Source organism: Bison bison, unplaced genomic scaffold (genome assembly GCF_000754665.1).
Source record: "Bison bison bison isolate TAMUID 2011002044 unplaced genomic scaffold, Bison_UMD1.0 scf7180017864037, whole genome shotgun sequence".
NCBI classification, from domain to species: Eukaryota; Metazoa; Chordata; class Mammalia; order Artiodactyla; family Bovidae; genus Bison; species Bison bison.
This window is the reverse complement of record NW_011494609.1, coordinates 9,979,441-9,997,379: the sequence shown is the minus strand read 5'-3', so window position 1 is coordinate 9,997,379 and position 17,939 is coordinate 9,979,441. Positions and strand designations below refer to the sequence as shown.

The 17,939-nt window shown below is 46.1% G+C and overlaps 1 protein-coding gene across 1 annotated transcript in view; it reads left to right on the top strand.

The window, feature by feature from the left end:
* Positions 1-17,939, top strand: part of BACE2 (beta-site APP-cleaving enzyme 2) — a 112,771-nt gene that overhangs the window by 838 nt on the left and 93,994 nt on the right. The window contains exon 3 of the mRNA XM_010835013.1: positions 7-155. Within this exon, the coding sequence (XP_010833315.1) occupies positions 7-155 (149 nt within the window). The remainder of the gene's footprint in view (positions 1-6; positions 156-17,939) is intronic.

Genomic DNA, 17,939 nt, shown 5'->3' with positions numbered 1-17,939 from the left:
CCGGACCCCCTGCTGAGCCCCGCGCGGACGGCCTGGCGCTCGCCCTGGAGCCCGCTGGGGGTGCGGCCAACTTCTTGGCCATGGTGGATAACCTGCAGGGGGACTCCGGCCGCGGCTACTACCTGGAGATGCAGATCGGGACCCCCCCGCAGAAGGTAGGTCGGTGCGCGCTCGCCAGCCCTCTCCGACCAGGCGCCCTGCAGCCGAGGGCTTCTGGGGGACTTTTGGGGGCGCCCAGCTGTGCCTCCCCCGCAGCTTAGCGTCTCCCATAAAGCAGCAGCAGCTGTCCCCGGAGAGAAGATCTTGGGGACCCAGCGGGGCTCCAGGTCGGGAGTCGGGGCGCGCGCACTCGGGATGCGGAGCTGCCCAGCCCCCGGCGCAGCTGGGGTGCGTGCTTCCGAACTTGTTAGCTCTTCCTCACCATGCGCCTGCAAGGCGAGAGACCTATAACTTGCCTCTAACGGCATTGCCCCTGGCGAGCGACACCTCTTTTCAGCGAAGAGACTGTTTGGTGGGCCCAGGGAGCGATGCTGCTGATCCGGGGGAAATCACTTTGCGCTAATATTCCCACCCCCACCCCTGTGCTGTCTCATCGCTCAGGAGGCTCGTGGCCAGCCTCCAACGGCGCAGTACCCCTTACAAGGGATTCTTGCTTTATCTCAGCTCAAAGTAACGCTGTCTTAGCAGGCTGGCTCGCTGGCTGCCGGTGGAAGGAGCCGTGCTTCCACGGCGCCACTTTGCTCTCTCCGAGTTGGCTTGTCAGTTTCCTCCGAGCTGCCCAGCGGCTCCAGACTGCCCTGGTCCTCAGCACTGATGGAAGAGTCTATGCACGTGTATGGAACGTGCTAAATGCAGTAAAGGGACTGGGAAAAAACATGGGCTGAGTCAGGCTTCCGGAGACCAAGTGGTCTCCCAATGACAAATTAAAATCAAACAGCGATCTTATCCTGATTTTCAGTTATTAGCACTTTTTTGTAGCAAGAAACCCATGTGCCCAGGCCCGGTCATTTTAAGAAAAACCAAATCCTAGGAGTAGATTTGGCTCCCCTCCTCCTTCCAAACTACTCAATCTGTGATTTCAAGTCAAGTTTTTCTTATCGATTGAATATGCTGTCTGAAGATGCTTTATTTTTATTTTTAACATTGTCATTTGGTTTTTAATTCAGCTGTGATTCCTCCATAAATAGCACATACTCATGACTTCGGTGTAATTCTAATTAAATTATTCAAGACTTTCTTAAGAGGAAAGACATGCCATGCTAATCTCTTTAAAAAAAGAAACCCCACTGAATAACTTCTATACTTGTTTAATTAGTTGAAAAGAAAAAAGCCTTCAAAAATGTATTGCGGCTCAAAACTTTGATTCTGGTTGCCTTTCATCTAAGGGCTGTTTTTGGCATCTCCGGTGGAGGATGGCTGGGGGGCAGTGGGAAGTCGAGGGGGAGGGAGTCAGCTGACAAAGCTTAACTTGGCCAGGAGAGGTTGGTACTGGTGAAGGCCACCACGTGAGATCATGCGCTGGCAGTGAGAGTCTGGTACATTTCATTTTTCAGGAGATTTCGCTGAGATATTGAGGGTGAACCTCTCTTGTGGCCCAAGGGTAATCTTTTGGAACAAATAATCATTACCACCTGGGAATGTGTGTCTTGATGTTTTGAGTGGAAGAGAATTTTTTTCAGCTATAGCAACCTACTCCAGTATTCTTGCGTGGGAAATCCCTTGTACAGAACTGAGTGACTCAACAACAAAAATTAATCTGGGCAATGTGGGTCCTGACACCCAAAGTTCAGTTCAGTTCAGTCGATCAGTAATATCTCTTTTCGACCCCATGGACTGCAGCACACCAGGCCTCCCTGTCCATCACCAACTCCCAGAGTTTACTCAAACTCATGTCCATTGAGTCGGTGATGCCATCCAACCATGTCAACCTCTGTTGTCCCCTTCTCCTCATGCCTTCAATCATTCCCAGCATCAGGGTCTTTTTAAATGAGTCAGTTCTTCGCATTAGGTGGCCAAAGTATTGGAGTTTCAGTATCAGTGCTTCCAAAGAATATTCAAGACTGATATCCTTTAGGATGGACTGGCTGGATCTTCTTGCTGTCCAAGGGACTCTCAAATAATAGTTTGTCTTTATTAATTAGTCCAATCACCTTTACTCTAAAATGACGAAGTTTATTGAATTAAGAAGAATGCATTGAGTATCTTATGCTGCTGTCTTTACTGAGGCCAAGGAAGTAGTTCATTCAAGGTTACTTCTCAGTTATACATTCTCATGTTTCCAGGGAAGGCTCTTTTTAACAATCCAGATTTAATTTTTACATTTGACGGGAAATGAAATATTCTGTGCCTTTTCCTTGGCCTGATTTAGTAATAAGCTGCTTTATAGCAGAATTCATGTGTGCTCATTCCAAATGCCTACTGTAAACTCTTAGGTGTTAATGACAAGTAAATCAGAATTCATTCTGTCTGCCTCCTTCTGAAACATCTCAGACCACTAACTGGGGGTCTATAACAGGCAAGAGGGGGCAGCTGTAGGTGACTTCTGAACTTAATGGAAGTTTTTCTGCTCTGTTAATTGCCAAGAGTCCTGCATATGTGCTCTGCTGATTTTCTGAAGCCTAAAATAAAACTTGCTTAGGTGGAGAGAAAAATGGAGTTGTAGATTCAAGAGAATCTTTTGAAAATGAAGGGATAGTCATGGATCGTGTGGAGGGCTCCCCTTGTGTTACATGCCTTACAGGTGCCTTCCCCAGGAATCCTCAAAAGGGCCCCAAGTTCTTACCCCCATCTAGTAGACAGCACAGCTGAAGCTTGGAGTTGAGTGGCTTTCCCACGGCAGTGGGACAAGGCAAAAGCAAAGCTCTAGAATGCAGCACAAGTTGAACCCAGGCCATTGGACTCCAGAACCCAAGTTCTCAATGACCTGGCAAACACTGGGTCCCTTCACTTCCTCCCTTCTGACTTATTTTCTTTGGTTTTGGGCCACATGTTTTTCTCATCAACCAGAGATCCCCGAACTGTGCACCCTCAGATATTAGGAACTTAACATATGACCCAGACTGGACTCTCCCAGATCCAGCCACCTCTCCGTGCATCCCCTTCCTTCAGGGTGATGCTCAAGCCTCGGCTTCCTGAATAATTGGATCCAGGTGTGCGTGGGAGAGAACGTACAAGAAGATTCAACAGGAACCAGAGCCCCATGCTCCTTGCTGTCTCCTGGGAAAGGCTGGGAATGTGCTCAGTCCCTGGGTGCGTTAATCAAGAGCTGGGGTCCCTCTTTCAGCCTGACACCCTTCCAAGACATCACAGGCGTCCACCCGGAAGCACGTGTGTGAGCAGCCCCATGTTGGCATGGAGATGAGAGCTGGGGCTCTGATACCATTACATGACTTCCTTCTAACAGGAGAGAACCAGCAGCTGCTTGAACCATGTAATTTGGTCTTATTAATAATAATAATGGTGTTCTAAAGTGATTATAATTACAGCAATTTCCATTATTTTTTTAAAAAAGACTTTCATGCTGACACAATAAATCCAACCAGAGAAGCTAAAGGTCTGAGGCTTTGTACCTGGTAATGGCTTCAAAAAGGCTTTTGGGTTTCTGTTGAAAGATTTTCTGTCATCTCCACTAATATGGATAAAACAGACAGCAAAGTGATTTTGGGGTTTAAACATTTGAAGGTAAAGAGCTCACGAATTATTAGGGGATGCACATTTCAATCATAGCACATGGGCTCATTGGCTTCTCAGTTCACAGTTACCTGAAAGACTTTGGACTGAAGATATGATATATCCTTCATATACAATTTAAAGGTATGCCTTTTTCAGAATAAGCCACCCAGTGTCCCCAGATTACATTAAACTCACTTCAGGGGAGGCTGGAAAAAGGCCAACAAGAAGAAATTTGATGGAGCAAATTGAGAAGGTAAATGACTAAAGACAATGAAGCCAGGATGGATGACTCGCCTGGAAAGAGCCAGGAACCAAAACCAGGTTCCCACTAGCTCCTTGAGGTGGGGGAAGTTGCCCTTCCTGAGCTTTGGAATAATAATTCAACATCAAAGGTCTCCTTACAGAGGACCGTGGAATACCAAGCCCAGGAATCTGCTCCAAACAACTTGGAGAGGCAGAATCTGAGAAATTGTTAACGACTGTGTATTGATAGCTAACCTTGATTTCAGGCTGATTGGGTGCTGAACACCACGCTAAGCATTTTGCCCAGATTACCTCATTCTTACTCTCACCAGCCCTGTGAAGTACGTACGGTTGTTTGAGTCGGTTTTCAGATGGGGAAACTGAGGCTCAGAGAAGCCAGGTCATTTGTCCGAGGCCACACTGGTGAACAGCTGGACTGACTTTAACCATCAGGTCTACCTGGGTCCACAGTCTGAAGATTTCACTGCTCTGCATGCTGCTATTTGAAATGCAGTGACTTCCCCTGCCCTCCCCACCCCACCAAAATGTTTGTTTATTTATTTGGCTGCACTGGGTCTTGAGGCATCAGGGATCTTTAGTTACAGCATGTAGCTGTGGTGTGCAAACTCCTCGTTGTTGCATGCACGATGTTTAGTTGTAAATCTAGTTCCCTGATGAGGAATTGAACCTTGGCCCCCTCCAATGGGAGCATGGAGTCTTGGCCACTGGACCACCAGCGAAGTCCCTGCAATGACTTTTGTTTTTAAAGAACTACCTTCATTTGCCTGTGAATGACTTGGGCATAGTGGGAAGCACCCTGGAGCCACTGCCGTGTCCTGGGTCCTAGTGATATTTCATACGTGACGATGGGCAGGTGACAACCTCCCTGTGCTTACCCTTTCCCATTGGTTGATAATATTTTAAGTTTTCTGCAGCTGCTGTAATGGAAGAACACAAACTAGGTGACTTAGAACGATAGAAACGTACTCTCTCACAGTTCTGGAGGCCAGGAGTTCAAAATCAAAGTATCAGCAGGACTGCACTCCCTCCAAAGGCTCTGAGGGTGGATCCTTCCTGCCTCTTCCAGCTGCTGGTGGCTCCAGGCAGTCCGTGCTGTTTCTTGGCTCCTACTTGCATCCTCCCATCCCTTCCTCTGTCTTCCTGTAACATCACTCCCCCACCCCAGACCCCTTGTGTGTTTCTATGTCCAAATCAGCCTCCTCTTATGAGAACAGCAGTCATTGGATTAGGACCTGTCCTGACCCAGTCCAACCTCGTTGTGGCTTGATTTTAACTCTCAAGACAGGTCATGGGTTCAGGGTTTTAACTTTTCTGTTTGGTGGTGGTTCAGGGGGACACATAATTTAATCCACTCAAGTTCATTCTAAGTTTATCATTCTGTGGATCTTTTTCCTTTCATTCTCTCCCATCTTTTAATTGCCTATTATTTTAATTTGGAATTCAACTGTAATTTTCATCAAAGGCCACAGCACATGGTGGTTTTGGCGCTACGTTGACACAGTCTGTGACACAATATTGCACTGTGGGACAGGGCAGGAGGTCGAGGAGGGGAAGGTTTGGGGTTATTTTCTGTATTTCATTGTCTGTTTCCTCACTAGAGAGTAATCACTTAAAATTTTAAAATGCCTCTTGTCATGTTGCATTAATTCCAGAATTGCTGAAATCATTGCATAACCTGGGAAAAGCCCACTTAGGCAGGCTCCGATTACTGGTGTTTAAATACCTATGACTCACAGATACTCATGCTGTAAGCTTGCATTTCATGTCATAAAGACTTTGGAAGGCATCTGTCCTCCCCTTTCAATGGAATCTATGATATGAAATACACATGCTTTTCCGTGAAGCATCCACAGCCCTTTCTTGACTTCTGCCTGGCTTCCTGTGTTGTCAGAAGGTGGCTTGACCTTCTCTGGGCTTCCTGTTTGCTCCTAGAATGATCGCTGAACCCAGTGTAGCTAAAACCAAAAGAGGAAGGTCTAGTTGAGCCACTGCTATGGTTGATTTCTTCTCCACGGTGGGCTGTGTCCACAGTGGACTGTGTTGGACCTGAGGAGAGGACTTTAGAGGTGACACAATTTTCCCTTCCCCATGGGGTGGAGCAGAACACCTTGGGGTTTATTTTATGTCTCAGACACTGAAAGGAGCAGGTCAAGCCTTTGGATTCAGGGTCCTCCTGGGCTGAGGTTGGGGGTCATGGCTGCTGACTCTCGCCCCGGCCCCAAGCAGAGGGCAGCAGAGGGAGGCATTGGGTCTTATCTGATGGTGAGCAAGCCACTGCTCCCTTGAGCCTAAGAGCCCCCATTTAGGATGAACAATGGGCCTTCTGCATACACTTGGCTCCCCTGCCATCTGTCACAGGTCCCTCCTTACACTCTCTCTGCCCTGCCTGCCCAGCCCAGGCTGGATGTTGACACTGGAATCATTGTTCAATAGTGACACTAGATACCACCTGGGGAACGGAACACACCTGTGAGGCAGGTGGATGGCCCACCTGGGCTTCTGTGCCTTGTGCATACATCACGATGGTGCAGTGCGAGTAGGGCTTCCCAGGTGGAGCTACTGGTAAAGAATGTGCCTGCCAATGCAGGAGACTTAAGACACGCAGGTTCAGTCCGAGTTGGGAAGATTCCCTGCAGGAGAGCATGGCATCCCACTCCAGTATTCCTGCCTGAAGAATCCCATGGACAGAGGAGCCTGGTAGGCTACAGTCCATGGGGTGACAAAGAGCTGGATTGCACACACACACGCAGTGTGAGTAAGGGTGTGTGTGCCATATTCCGGGCCATTTCCCAAGCTGTGGGAAATGTGTGTGTGGCACACGGTTGGACTGGCTGTCACGTGGCTTCCGTTCCTCATCTCCTGGCCCAGATGGACTATTTGACTTTTTTTTTTAATCTATCACTACTTAATAAAAAATAGTTTTGTTTTGTTTTTTTTTTGCTCTTGGAGTTCTCGAAGAGTAAAGAGACTATTGGAGGGATAACATCACTACAGGGGAGAAACAAAGCTAGTAGGTTTGTTTCTGAGTTAATGCTTGCTGCCCTGCACAGGTATCAGGTTGCGTGTTTCTGAGTTTTATTATACGGTGCATCATATACCTGTATGTGGAAACACACAATCTCAGTCCTGCCGGTTTAGGAAGATGAAGAGGACTGTCTGCAGTGTTAAGGGGTGGTGCCCTGGGCTGGCTTCATCGTAAAGGGCAGTGGGAACCTCTCACTCCATCTCACACTCGTCTGAGGATGCACAGGAGGATTTATACCCGGCCCTCCTAAGGACCCCGCAGGCTCAGATGGTAAAGAATCTGCCTGCAATGCAGGAGATGCAGGTTCAATCCCTGGGTCAGGAAGATCCCCTGTAGAAGGGAATGGTTACCCACTCCAGTATTCTTGCCTGGAGAATCCCCATGGACAGAGCAGCCTGGTGGGCTACAGTCCATGGGGTCACAAAGAGTTGGACAGGGCAACCCACTCCAGTATTCTTGCCTGGAAAATCCTATGGATGGAGGAGCCTGGTAGGCTGCAGTCCATGGGGTCGCTCAGAGTCAGACATGACTGAGCGACTTCACTTTGACTTTTCACGTTCATGCATTGGAGAAGGAAACGGCAACCCACTCCCATGTTCTTGCCTGGAGAATCCCAGGGACGGGGGAGCCTGGTGGGCTGCCGTCTATGGGGTCGCACAGAGTCGGACACGACTGAAGTGACTTAGCAGCAGCAGCAGCAGAGCAACTAACACAATAGCAGGGACCCTGTAGACCTCCAGCCCACCTCAGCCCTGTGCTGGATAAATGGCCTTCTTGGGAGGGGGTTGAAAACTGCTTCAGTTTGTCTGCCCTGCCAACCCTGTGCCAGAAGCCCAAGAGAACAACCACAAAGCAGCCCCTTCAGAAAGTGGCACCGTGGGGGGAAAGGGTGGAAAGGATCGAATCCAAGTTTTCCAGGCAGCCTCAGGGGAGCGGGATAATCAGCTCTGACTCCCTTTCAAGGCAGGATGTGCTGCCGGAATGGAATTGGTAAGCTGCTGCTTTGTGAAGGAGGTGTGGATCCCCCAAGCCGCAGAGGGAACGTTCAGAGCCATCTTTGCTACATTGAGCTGTCTCCTGGGGAAATTCATTAGCTTTTCTCAGCCTGACAAGCCACCATCTCCCGCTTGTCAGCCTTGGGGGATTAGGTGTTTCTGGTGCTGGTCCCGGAAAGTCTGCTCGCCAAATACTGGTGTGGATGAGCAAGTTCTCCAGCTGCTCGGGCCTCAGTTTCCTCACCTGTAAATTAGGGGATTGGACTGGGGGACCTGAGATGCCTTCTAGAAGCCCCAACACTCAGTGATTATAATCTCTTTTGTTTGTGAGCCCTTCCGATAGCTCTAATTTTCAGCAGCTGCTTGCAGGTACGTCACGTGGGGTCTGTGAAGATGCGGAACCTGGTTCAGGCCATGGGAAGCAGGCAGGCCGCGTGGTGCTGGTTGGAAGGCCAGAGCCGGAGTTCTTGCTTTGTAAACCAGCTGGCCACGGGGGGCGGGGTGGGGACCAAACACACCTGGCTGTTGTTGTTTAGTCTCTCAGTTCTGTTCGACTCTTCTGCAGCACCATGGACTGTAGCCCTCCAGGCTCCTCTGGCCATGGGGTTTTTCAGGCAAGAATACTGGAGTGGGTTGCCAGCTCCTACTCCAGGGGGTCTTCCCGATCCAGGCAGATTCTTTACCACTGAGCCACCTGGGAAGCAAGCACACTTTGTAGAGTTGGTTAAAAATTCAGATTCCCAAGACCCAATCCAGACCGACCGGACAGGACAGTCTGCACCGAGGCCTGGGAGTCTGCCCTGGATTGCATCTCCCACCCCCGCCCCTTCAGTGGCCAGGCTGGTCTCAGCCCTGGGATGCTGTTTGCAGGCCGTGACAGAGACAGTCTCCTCTGCCATGTGATTTCCTGAGCGGAAGCAGCAGGTTCTTTCTTCTTCCTGAAGCCTGGTTGGTTAAGTGTGAGGTACCGCTAGTAGTAAAGAACCTGCCTGCCAACACAGGAGATGTAAGAGACATGGGTTCAAAGCCTGGGTGGGGAAGAAAAGCCTGGATGGGGAAGATCCCCTGAGGGAGGAAATGACATCCGACTGCAGTATTCTTGCCTGGAGAATCCCATGGAAGAGGAGCCTGGCAGGCTATCGTCCATAGGGTCCCAAGGAGTCGCATATGGCTGGTTACTTAGCACTCGTGCTGACTGTTTAGGAAATCTCTACCTCCAGAAAGTTGTGTTCCAGACGCTTGCTTGCATTTGGCAATTTGGAAAGGTGGTATGCACTTTGTGCAGAGCAAGAGCTCTAAAGCCCTGCTGTTCAAAATTCTCTGTGCTGACTTCGTCCTTTTGAAATTTGCAGTCTGTCCTGAGCAGTAATTTGTAAATCAGTGGAAATGAATTACTAGGAAAATGAAAGTTTAAGAGACATACACATCTAAGTGCCATATTTTAGATGATAAGATTCTGCAGATGTTCCACTTTTCTGTTTGCCAAAGTTTCCGGGGCTTCCTCACCCATCCTGTGGTTACCTTGTTGCCAAAATGTATCCATTTGTTTGTTTGATGGGTGCCACCGTCTGGGCACTCTTCCAGCACAGATAAGAAGTTGTTACAATTGGTTCTAGTAACACTTGTTTTGCAGCCTGCTGTCTTCAAGAGGATAGTGGTCATTTTCACTAAAGCAGAAATTTCCTAGGCAGTCCAGTGGTTGGGGATTTGCCTTCCCATGCAAAGTTTGCAGGTCTGATCCCTGGTCACTAAGCTAAGATCGTACATGCCTTGGGGCCAAAAAGCCAAAACATAAAACAGAAACAATACTGTAACAAATTCATAAAGAGTTTAGAAATTGTCCACATCAAAAAAATTCTTTAAAAGAAGAAAAAAAGGAAATGTGAGTGATGTGAGTGTTGGCTTCTGGGCTTCCAGCCCTCTCAAAAGGTGCTGGTATCGAGCTTTACATCAGAGGTAGCAAGTAAGCCTAACTCAGTTCAGTTCAGTCGCTCACTCGTGTTGGCTCTTTGTGACCCCATGAATTGCAGCACGCCAGGCTTCCCTGTCCATCACCAACTCCCGGAGTTCACTCAAACTCATGTCCATCGAGTTGGTGATGCCATCCAGCCATCTCATCCTCTGTCGTCCCCTTCTCCTCCTGCCCGCAATCCCTCCCAGCATCAGAGTCTTTTCCAGTGAGTCAACTCTTCGCATGAGGTGGCCAAACAAAGTATTGGAATTTCAGCTTTAGCATCAGTCCTTCCAATGAACACCCAGGACTGATCTCCTTTAGAATGGACTGGTTGGATCTGGCAGGTCAGGTCACAGTCTGGGAAACTGTCCTGCAGGGGTCACTGGGCAATCCATGGAGATATTTTTAAGTGTAGTCAGTTCAGTTCAGTTGCTCAGTTGTGTCCAGCTCTTTGTGACCCCATGTATTGCAGTACACCAGGCTTCCCTGTCCATCACCAACTCCTGGAGCTTATTCAAGCCCATGTCCATTGAGTCCATGATGCCATCCAACCCTCTCATTCTCTGTTGTCCCTTCTCTTCCCACCTTCAATCTTTCCCAGCATCAGGGTCTTTTCCAATGAGTCAGTTCTCATCAGGTGGCTAAAGTATTGGAGTTTCAGCTTCACCATCAGTCTTCCCAATGAATATTTAGGACTGATTTCCTCTAGGATGGACTGGTTGGATCTCCTTTCAGTCCAGGAGACTCTCAAGAGTCTTCTCCAACACCATGGTTCAAAAGCATCAATTCTTTGTTGTCAGTTTTCTTTATAGTCCAACTCTCACATGCATACATGACTACTGGAAAAACCATAGCTTTGACTAGATGGACCTTTTTTGTCAAAGTAATGTGTCTGCTTTTTAATATGCTGTCTAGGTTGATCATAGCTTTTCATCCAAGGAGCAAGTGTCTTTTAATTTCATGGCTGCAGTCACCATCTGCAGTGATTTTGGAGCCTGAGAAAATGAAGTCTCTCACTCTTTCCATTGTTTCCCCATCTATTTATCATGAAGTGATGGGACTGGATGCCATGATCTTAGTTTTCTGAATGTTGAGTTTTAATCCAGCTTTTTCACTCTCTTCTTTCACTTTCATCAAGAGGCTCTTTAGTTCTTCTTCACTTTCTGCCATAAGGGTGATGTCATCTACCTGTCTGAGGTTATTGATATTTCTCCTGGCAATCTTGATTCCAGCTTGTGCTTCATTTAGCCCAGCATTTCACATGATGTACTCTGCATGTAGGTTAAATAAGCAGAGTGACAATATACAGCCTTGACATACTCCTTTCCCAATTTGGAACCAGTCTTTTGTTCCATGTCCAGTTCTAACTGTTGTTTCTTGTTCTGCATACATATTTCTCAGAAGGCAGGTAAAGTGGTCTGGTATTCCCATCTCTTTAAGAATTTTCCACAATTTGTTGTGATCCACGCAGTCAAAGGCTTTGGCATAGTCAGTAAAGCAGAAGTATATGTTTTTCTGGAATTCTCTTGCTTTTTCAGTGATCCAACGGATATTGGTAATTTGATCTCTGGTTCCCCTGCCTTTTCTAAATCCAGCTTGAACATCTGGAAGTTCATGGTTCACGTTCTGTTGAAGCCTGGCTTGGAGAATTTGAGCATTACTTTGCTAGCGTGTGAGATGAGTGCAGTTCTGTGGTATTATGAACATTCTTTTCATACTGTTCATGGGGTTCTCAAGGTAAGAATACTGAAGTGGTTTGCCACTCCCTTCTCCAGTGGACCACATTCTGTCAGACCTCTTCACCATGACCCCCCCGTCTTGGATGGCCTCACAGGGCATGGCTTAGTTTCATTGAGTTAGACCAGGCTGTGGTCCGTGTGATTGCCTTTCTTTGGGATTGGAATGAAAACTCACCTTTTCCAGTCCTGTGGCCACTGCTGTGTTTTCCAAATTTGCTGGCATATTGAGTGCAGCACTTTCACAACATCATCTTTTAGGATTTGAAATAGCTCAACTGGAATTCCATCACCTCCACTAGCTTTGTTTGTAGTGATGCTTCCTAAGGCCCACTTGACTTCACATTCCAGGGTGTCTTGCTTTAGGTGAGTGATCATACCATCGTGGTTATCTGGGTCATGAAAATCTTTTTTGTATAGTTTTTCTGTGTATGTACTCTTGCCCCCTCTTCTTAATATCTTCTGCTTCTGGGATGTTTTTGGCTGTCACAATTTGGGGGGTGACACTGGCATCTGGTAGGTGGAGCCCAGCAATACACAGGACAGAGCCCCTCCCCCAACAAAATATTATCTGCTTCCAAAAGCCAGGAGTACCAGGGATCTGAAATCCTGGCAACTCAGCACTGCAGCTCAGCAGGCCTGTAGTGACTGCTCAGAGCAGTAGGGAGACTGTCTGTCAGAAGCATCCGTGTGGGCCGGAGCGGGCTGTGGCAACAGGCCTGTGCTTGTGGGTCTCTTGATTGTTGCAATGCCGTCTTGTTCCTAATGTCCTAGTTCTTGCCAGATGCTGTAAGGCACTTCTAACTGAAGTGCCTGGGGACTGAAGAGATGAGAGAATCTTGAACTAGATTCAAAGGATGAGCATGATTTATTCCTTCATTTGGCATATTTATTACGCACCTACTGTATACCAGGCCCTATTCCAAGCCCTGAGATGTGACAGTCAACTCCACCAAGACAGCCCTTGTTTTCCTAGGATCTATGTGCTTATTGAGAAGACAGATTGTAAAGACAGTAAACAGAATGTTTGGTGATGGGCTTGGATAAAGACCCCTTTCGAAAGGGGGCCCACGTTCCAGGATGAAACCAGACAGGTGAAGGCTGTGGCCGGAGAGCACACAGCACCAGCGTCCTGGGCCGTGGGGAGTCACTCTGATGTGCCCGGTTTTTGACGCAATTCCTCATTCATCTGTTTTGTTTTGTTTTTTTTTAAGAGAAATTTCTTGTTTTCTTTATTGTTAACAAAATTTCCTCAGAAACATAAAGTTTTGTTTTTTTAATTTTTATTTTTTAAAAGTTTTTAATTGGAGTATAATTGCTTTGCTGTATAGCACAGGGGGCTCAGCTGGGTGCTCTGTGATGACCTAGAGTGTTGGGATGGAGGAGGTAAGCTTGAGATGGAAGGGATATATGTATATATATGGAGCTGACTCGAAGAGCCAACTCATTGGAAAAGCCCCTGATGATGGGAAAGATTGAGGGCAGGAGGAGAAGAGGGTGACAGAGTATGAGATGTTTGGATGGCATCATTGACTCAATGGACATGAGTTTGAGCACACTCTGGGAGATAGTGAAGGACAGAGAAGCCTGGTGTGCTTCAGTCCCTGGGGTTGCAAAGAGTCAGACACAACTTGGCAACTGAACAACAGGAAGAGCTGATTCACCTTCATCTGTTTTTATTTTTTTAATATAAATTTATTTATTTTAATTGAAGGTTAATTACTTTACAATATTTTATTGGTTTTGCCGTACAACAACATGAATCCACCACGGGTGTACACGTGTTCCCCATCCTGAACCCCCCTCCCTCCTCCCTCCCCATACCATCCCTCTTCATCTGTTTTTTAATTGTGCTTTGAGATTCAATTCTATTAGAACAAAGGCCTTGCAAAGTGTGAAAACATGCTTTAGGCCAAGGGTGTGCAGGGTGTGAGGAGTTGGGGGCGGGGAGTTAAATATGTGGAGGAGAGTTTCTGAGTTAGAAAGGGAAGTTAAACTTGGGGTGCCTGAGAGGAGGCAGAGTGCAGGCAACCACTTAGATGGTGCCTTGGGTTGGGTTCCCTTGGAAACAGAGAAAGGATGTGAGGTGGGCAGTTCACTCGAGAGGTGATTCCAGGAATGGTGCACAGAGGTTGGGGCAGTGCGGGGAGGGGAAGTGTTGGGAGGGAGAGGTTACAGGTGTGGGTGGTGGGCTCAGTCCCCCAGGATCTCTTGAGAGGGAATGGTGCCTAGACTCAGCTGTTCCAGTTGAAGGGAGAGGGAGCTGGGCATTTATCGCCCACTCCTGTGGGTCCTGGGTGAGGGCTAACAGAGGTTGCCTTTGTGGTCCTGCAGCCACTGGCAGAGAAGTTGTCAGGCCGTGTCCCAGGAGGCTTCAGAGCCATTGGCATCAGCACAGTGTACTGTGGTCACTACATCCCTCCTGCCTGTAACCAAGGTGGCCCAGGCTGGGCTAATATGTGAGGAATAAAAAAATGATTATTCTCTACCACCAAATGCACTTAAGAGCATCATTTTGGCTCAGGAGTCACAAAGCAGAGTTTTAAAGCTCTGCTTCCCCAATCCTAACTTCCTGGAGTGTTCTAGAATCTAACTCACGAAAGCCTCTGTGAGTCAGTCCGGAGTGAGCCATTGCTGTGTGTACTTTGAACTTTTTTCTGGAAGAGGAAGATGTGACTTGTAAGCACTGGGACAAAATGGTTGGGGGGCAAAGGGAGATTTTGTTTGAGGTTAAAAACAACCTCAAAACTTCCTTTGAAGATCAAATGCTCTGAACATAAGGATTTTCAAAACCCTTTGAGTGGCCGACGCCGTGTGATGTGGAGGAGTGGGGCTGCCAAGGTCACGAAACTGCCAAGTTCCTGGTCCACGGACACTGACATGTCATCTAACCCATAACCACGTTCACCCAAGGGTGGCCCCCATGTGTGTTTAAGAATTCCCTATGTGACCGTTTGCTTATAGTCTCCATAACATCAATTCTCCAGTATACACAAATTGCAAAAAATATCAAATGTTTTCTGTCATCCTTTGATCAGTAAGTGTATGTGCATTTTGGCTCATTCATCCTGTAAGACGTGACTTCCATTACCCCTCCTCCTTGCTCACTCCACCCAAACAGGAGACACTGCAGTGCCCAATGACTGGGCTGTTGGTAGAGGAGGGATCCTTACCTTCCCCTCCATGTCTGAGTGGGCACTGCAGTTGGAACCAGCTCATCTCTGCCTCTTTGAACGCTCACTGTCCTAGGCTTATGAACCATGAGGCTGGCTGCAGAACAGAAATCCCAGTATTTATGTTCAGGCCTCCAGGAAGGAAGGGACCTGCTGAACCTCAAATCCGGGCCTCATGCTCCAACCCAGATTCACCAGAGGTCTGTGGGGGGGGGCGGTTCTGGGGGTCAGCACAGCCAGTGGTCACTGGTAGTCACTTATTTCCTGTGGCTCCTTTGGTTAGCACCACCTCTGAGCTGCACCCAAGAGTGAGTAGAGAAACTCCACTTTTTTTCTTTATTATTGAAGTATAGTTGATTTACAACATCGTATTAGTTTCAGATGTACATCATAGTGATTCAGTATTTTTTACATATTATACTCTGTTAAATGTTATTATAAGATAATGGCTATAACTCCCTTTGCTATACAAAATATATCCTGTTGGTTATCTATGTTATACATAGTAGTTTTTAATCTCTTAATCCCCTTCCCTGATCTTGCCAATCCCCACTTCGCTCTCCCCACTGGTAACCCCTAGTATGGTTTCTGTATCTGTGAATCTGTTTCTGTTTTGTTATATATATTCCTTTGTTTTGTTTTTTAGATTTTACATCTAAGTCATATCATGCACTGCTTGTCTTTCTCTGGCCTATTTCGCTAAGCATGATAGTCTCTAGGCCCCTCTCTATTGTTGCAAATGGCCAACCAAATTTCATTCTTTTTATGGATGAGTAATATTCTGGTGTATGTGCATGTGTGTACATACATATGTATACACACATACCATATCATCTTTATCCATTACTTTGTTGATGGACATTTGAGTTGCTTCTCGATCTTGGCTTTGGTAAATAATGCTGCTATGAACATTGGGTGCTTGCACCTTTTCAAATTACTGTTTTTGCTTGCTTTGGACATATGCCCAGGAATGGGATTGTTGGATCATATGGTAATTCTGTTTTGTGTTTTGAGGAGCCTCCATACTGCTTTCCATAATGGCCATACCAATTTACATTCCCACAACAGTGTACACAGGTTTCCTTGCCTCTACATCCTTGCCAATATTTGCTACTTGTAGACTTTTTGATGAGGGCCATTCGAGCAGGGGGCTTCCCTGATAGCTCAGTTGGTAAAGAATCTGCCTGCAATACAGGAGACCCCAGTTCGATTCCTGGATTGGGAAGATCCACTGGAGAAGGGATAGGCTATCCACCCCAGTATTCCTGGGCTTCCCTTCTGGTTCAGCTGGTAATGAATCTGCCTGCAATGTAGGAGACCTGGGTTCGATCCCTGGGATGGGAAGATCCCCTGGAGAAGGGAAAGGCTATCCACTCCAGTATTCCAGCCTGGAGAATTCCATGGACCCTATAGTCCACTAGGTGGCAAAGAGTCAGACACGGCTGAGCAACTTTCACTTTCACTTTCATTCTAGCAGGTGTGAAGTGATATTCATTGTGGTTTTGCTTTGCTTTTTTTTGATGATTAATAATGCTGAGCATATTTTCATGTGCCTTTTGGCCATCTATATGATATCTTTGGGAAAATGTCTATTCAGGTCTTCTTGCCATTAAAAAAAATGTTTATATTGAGTTGTATGAACTGTTCATATATTTTTGATATTAACCCCTTGTCATAGTATTGACAAACATTTTCTCCCATTCTGTAGATTGGCTTTTCATTTTGTCAATGGTTTCCTTTGCTGTGCAAAAGCTTTTAAATTTAATCGGACACTATTTGTTTATTTTTGCTTTTATTTCTTTTGCCTCAGGAAATAGATCCAAAAAAAATACTGCTATGATTTATACCAAAGAATGTTCTACTTGTGATCTCTTCTAGGAGTTTTATAGTTTCAGGTCTTACATTTACAAAAACAGTCTTACAAAATAGTCTTTAAACTATTTTGAGTTTATTTTTGTATATGTTGTGAGGAAATAGTCTAATCTCATGTTTTACATGTAGCTGTCCAGTTTTCCAAGCACAACTTGTTGAAGAGGCTGTCTTTTCTCCATTGTGTATTCTTGCCTCCTTTGTCATAGTTTAATTGACCATAGGCATAGGTGCATTAGTTTATTTCTGGGCTCCCTATTCTGTTCCACTGATCTGTGTGTCTGTTTTTGTACCAGTACCACACCGTTTTGATTACGATAGCTTTATAATATAGTCTGAAGTTTGGGAGGGTGGTTCCTCCAGCTTTGTTTTCTTCTTAAGATTGCTTTGACAATTAGGGGCCTTCTGTGATTCCATCTGAATTTTAGGACTATTTGTTCCAGTTCTGGGAAAAATATCATGGGTATTTTGATAGGGGTTATATTAAGTCTGTAGATTACTTTGGGGAGTATGGCCATTTTGACAGTATTAATTCTTCCAATTCAGGAACTCTGGATGTCTTTCCATCTCCTTTGTATCATCTTCAGTTTCCCTCATCAGTGTTTTATAATTTTCAGAGTATAGGTCTTTCACTTCCTTGGTTAATTTTTTCCTAGGTATTTTATTCTTTTTGATATAATTTTAAATTGGATTTTAAAAACTTTCTGCTAGTTCATTAGTGTATAGAAAAGCAGCAGATATTTGTACATTAATCTCATATCATTCAACTGTGCTGAATTCACTCATTAATTCTAATAGTTTTTGTGTGTGTTTACTTTAGAGTTTTCTACATAAAGTACCCTCAGAGTCTTGAAGCTAGCTTTACATTACCTTTTGCTTTGATGCTCTTCATAAGCCTAATTCAATTGTGATTTCTTATTTTTGTATGTGAATTAAATATGAGATAAGCAAGAGAGTTCCAGAAAAATATCTATTTCTGCCTTATTGATTATGCCAAAGCCTTTGACTCTGTGGATCACAATAAACTGTGGAAAATTCTGAAAGAGATGGGAATACCAGACCACCTGACCTGTCTCTTGAGAAACCTATATGCAGGTCAGGAAGCAACAGTTAGAACTGGACATGGAACAACAGACTGGTTCCAAATAGAAAGGGAGTACGTCAAGGCTATATATTGTCACCCTGCTTATTTAACTTCTATGCAGAGTACATCATGAGAAATGCTGGGCTGGAAGAAGCACAAGCTGGAAT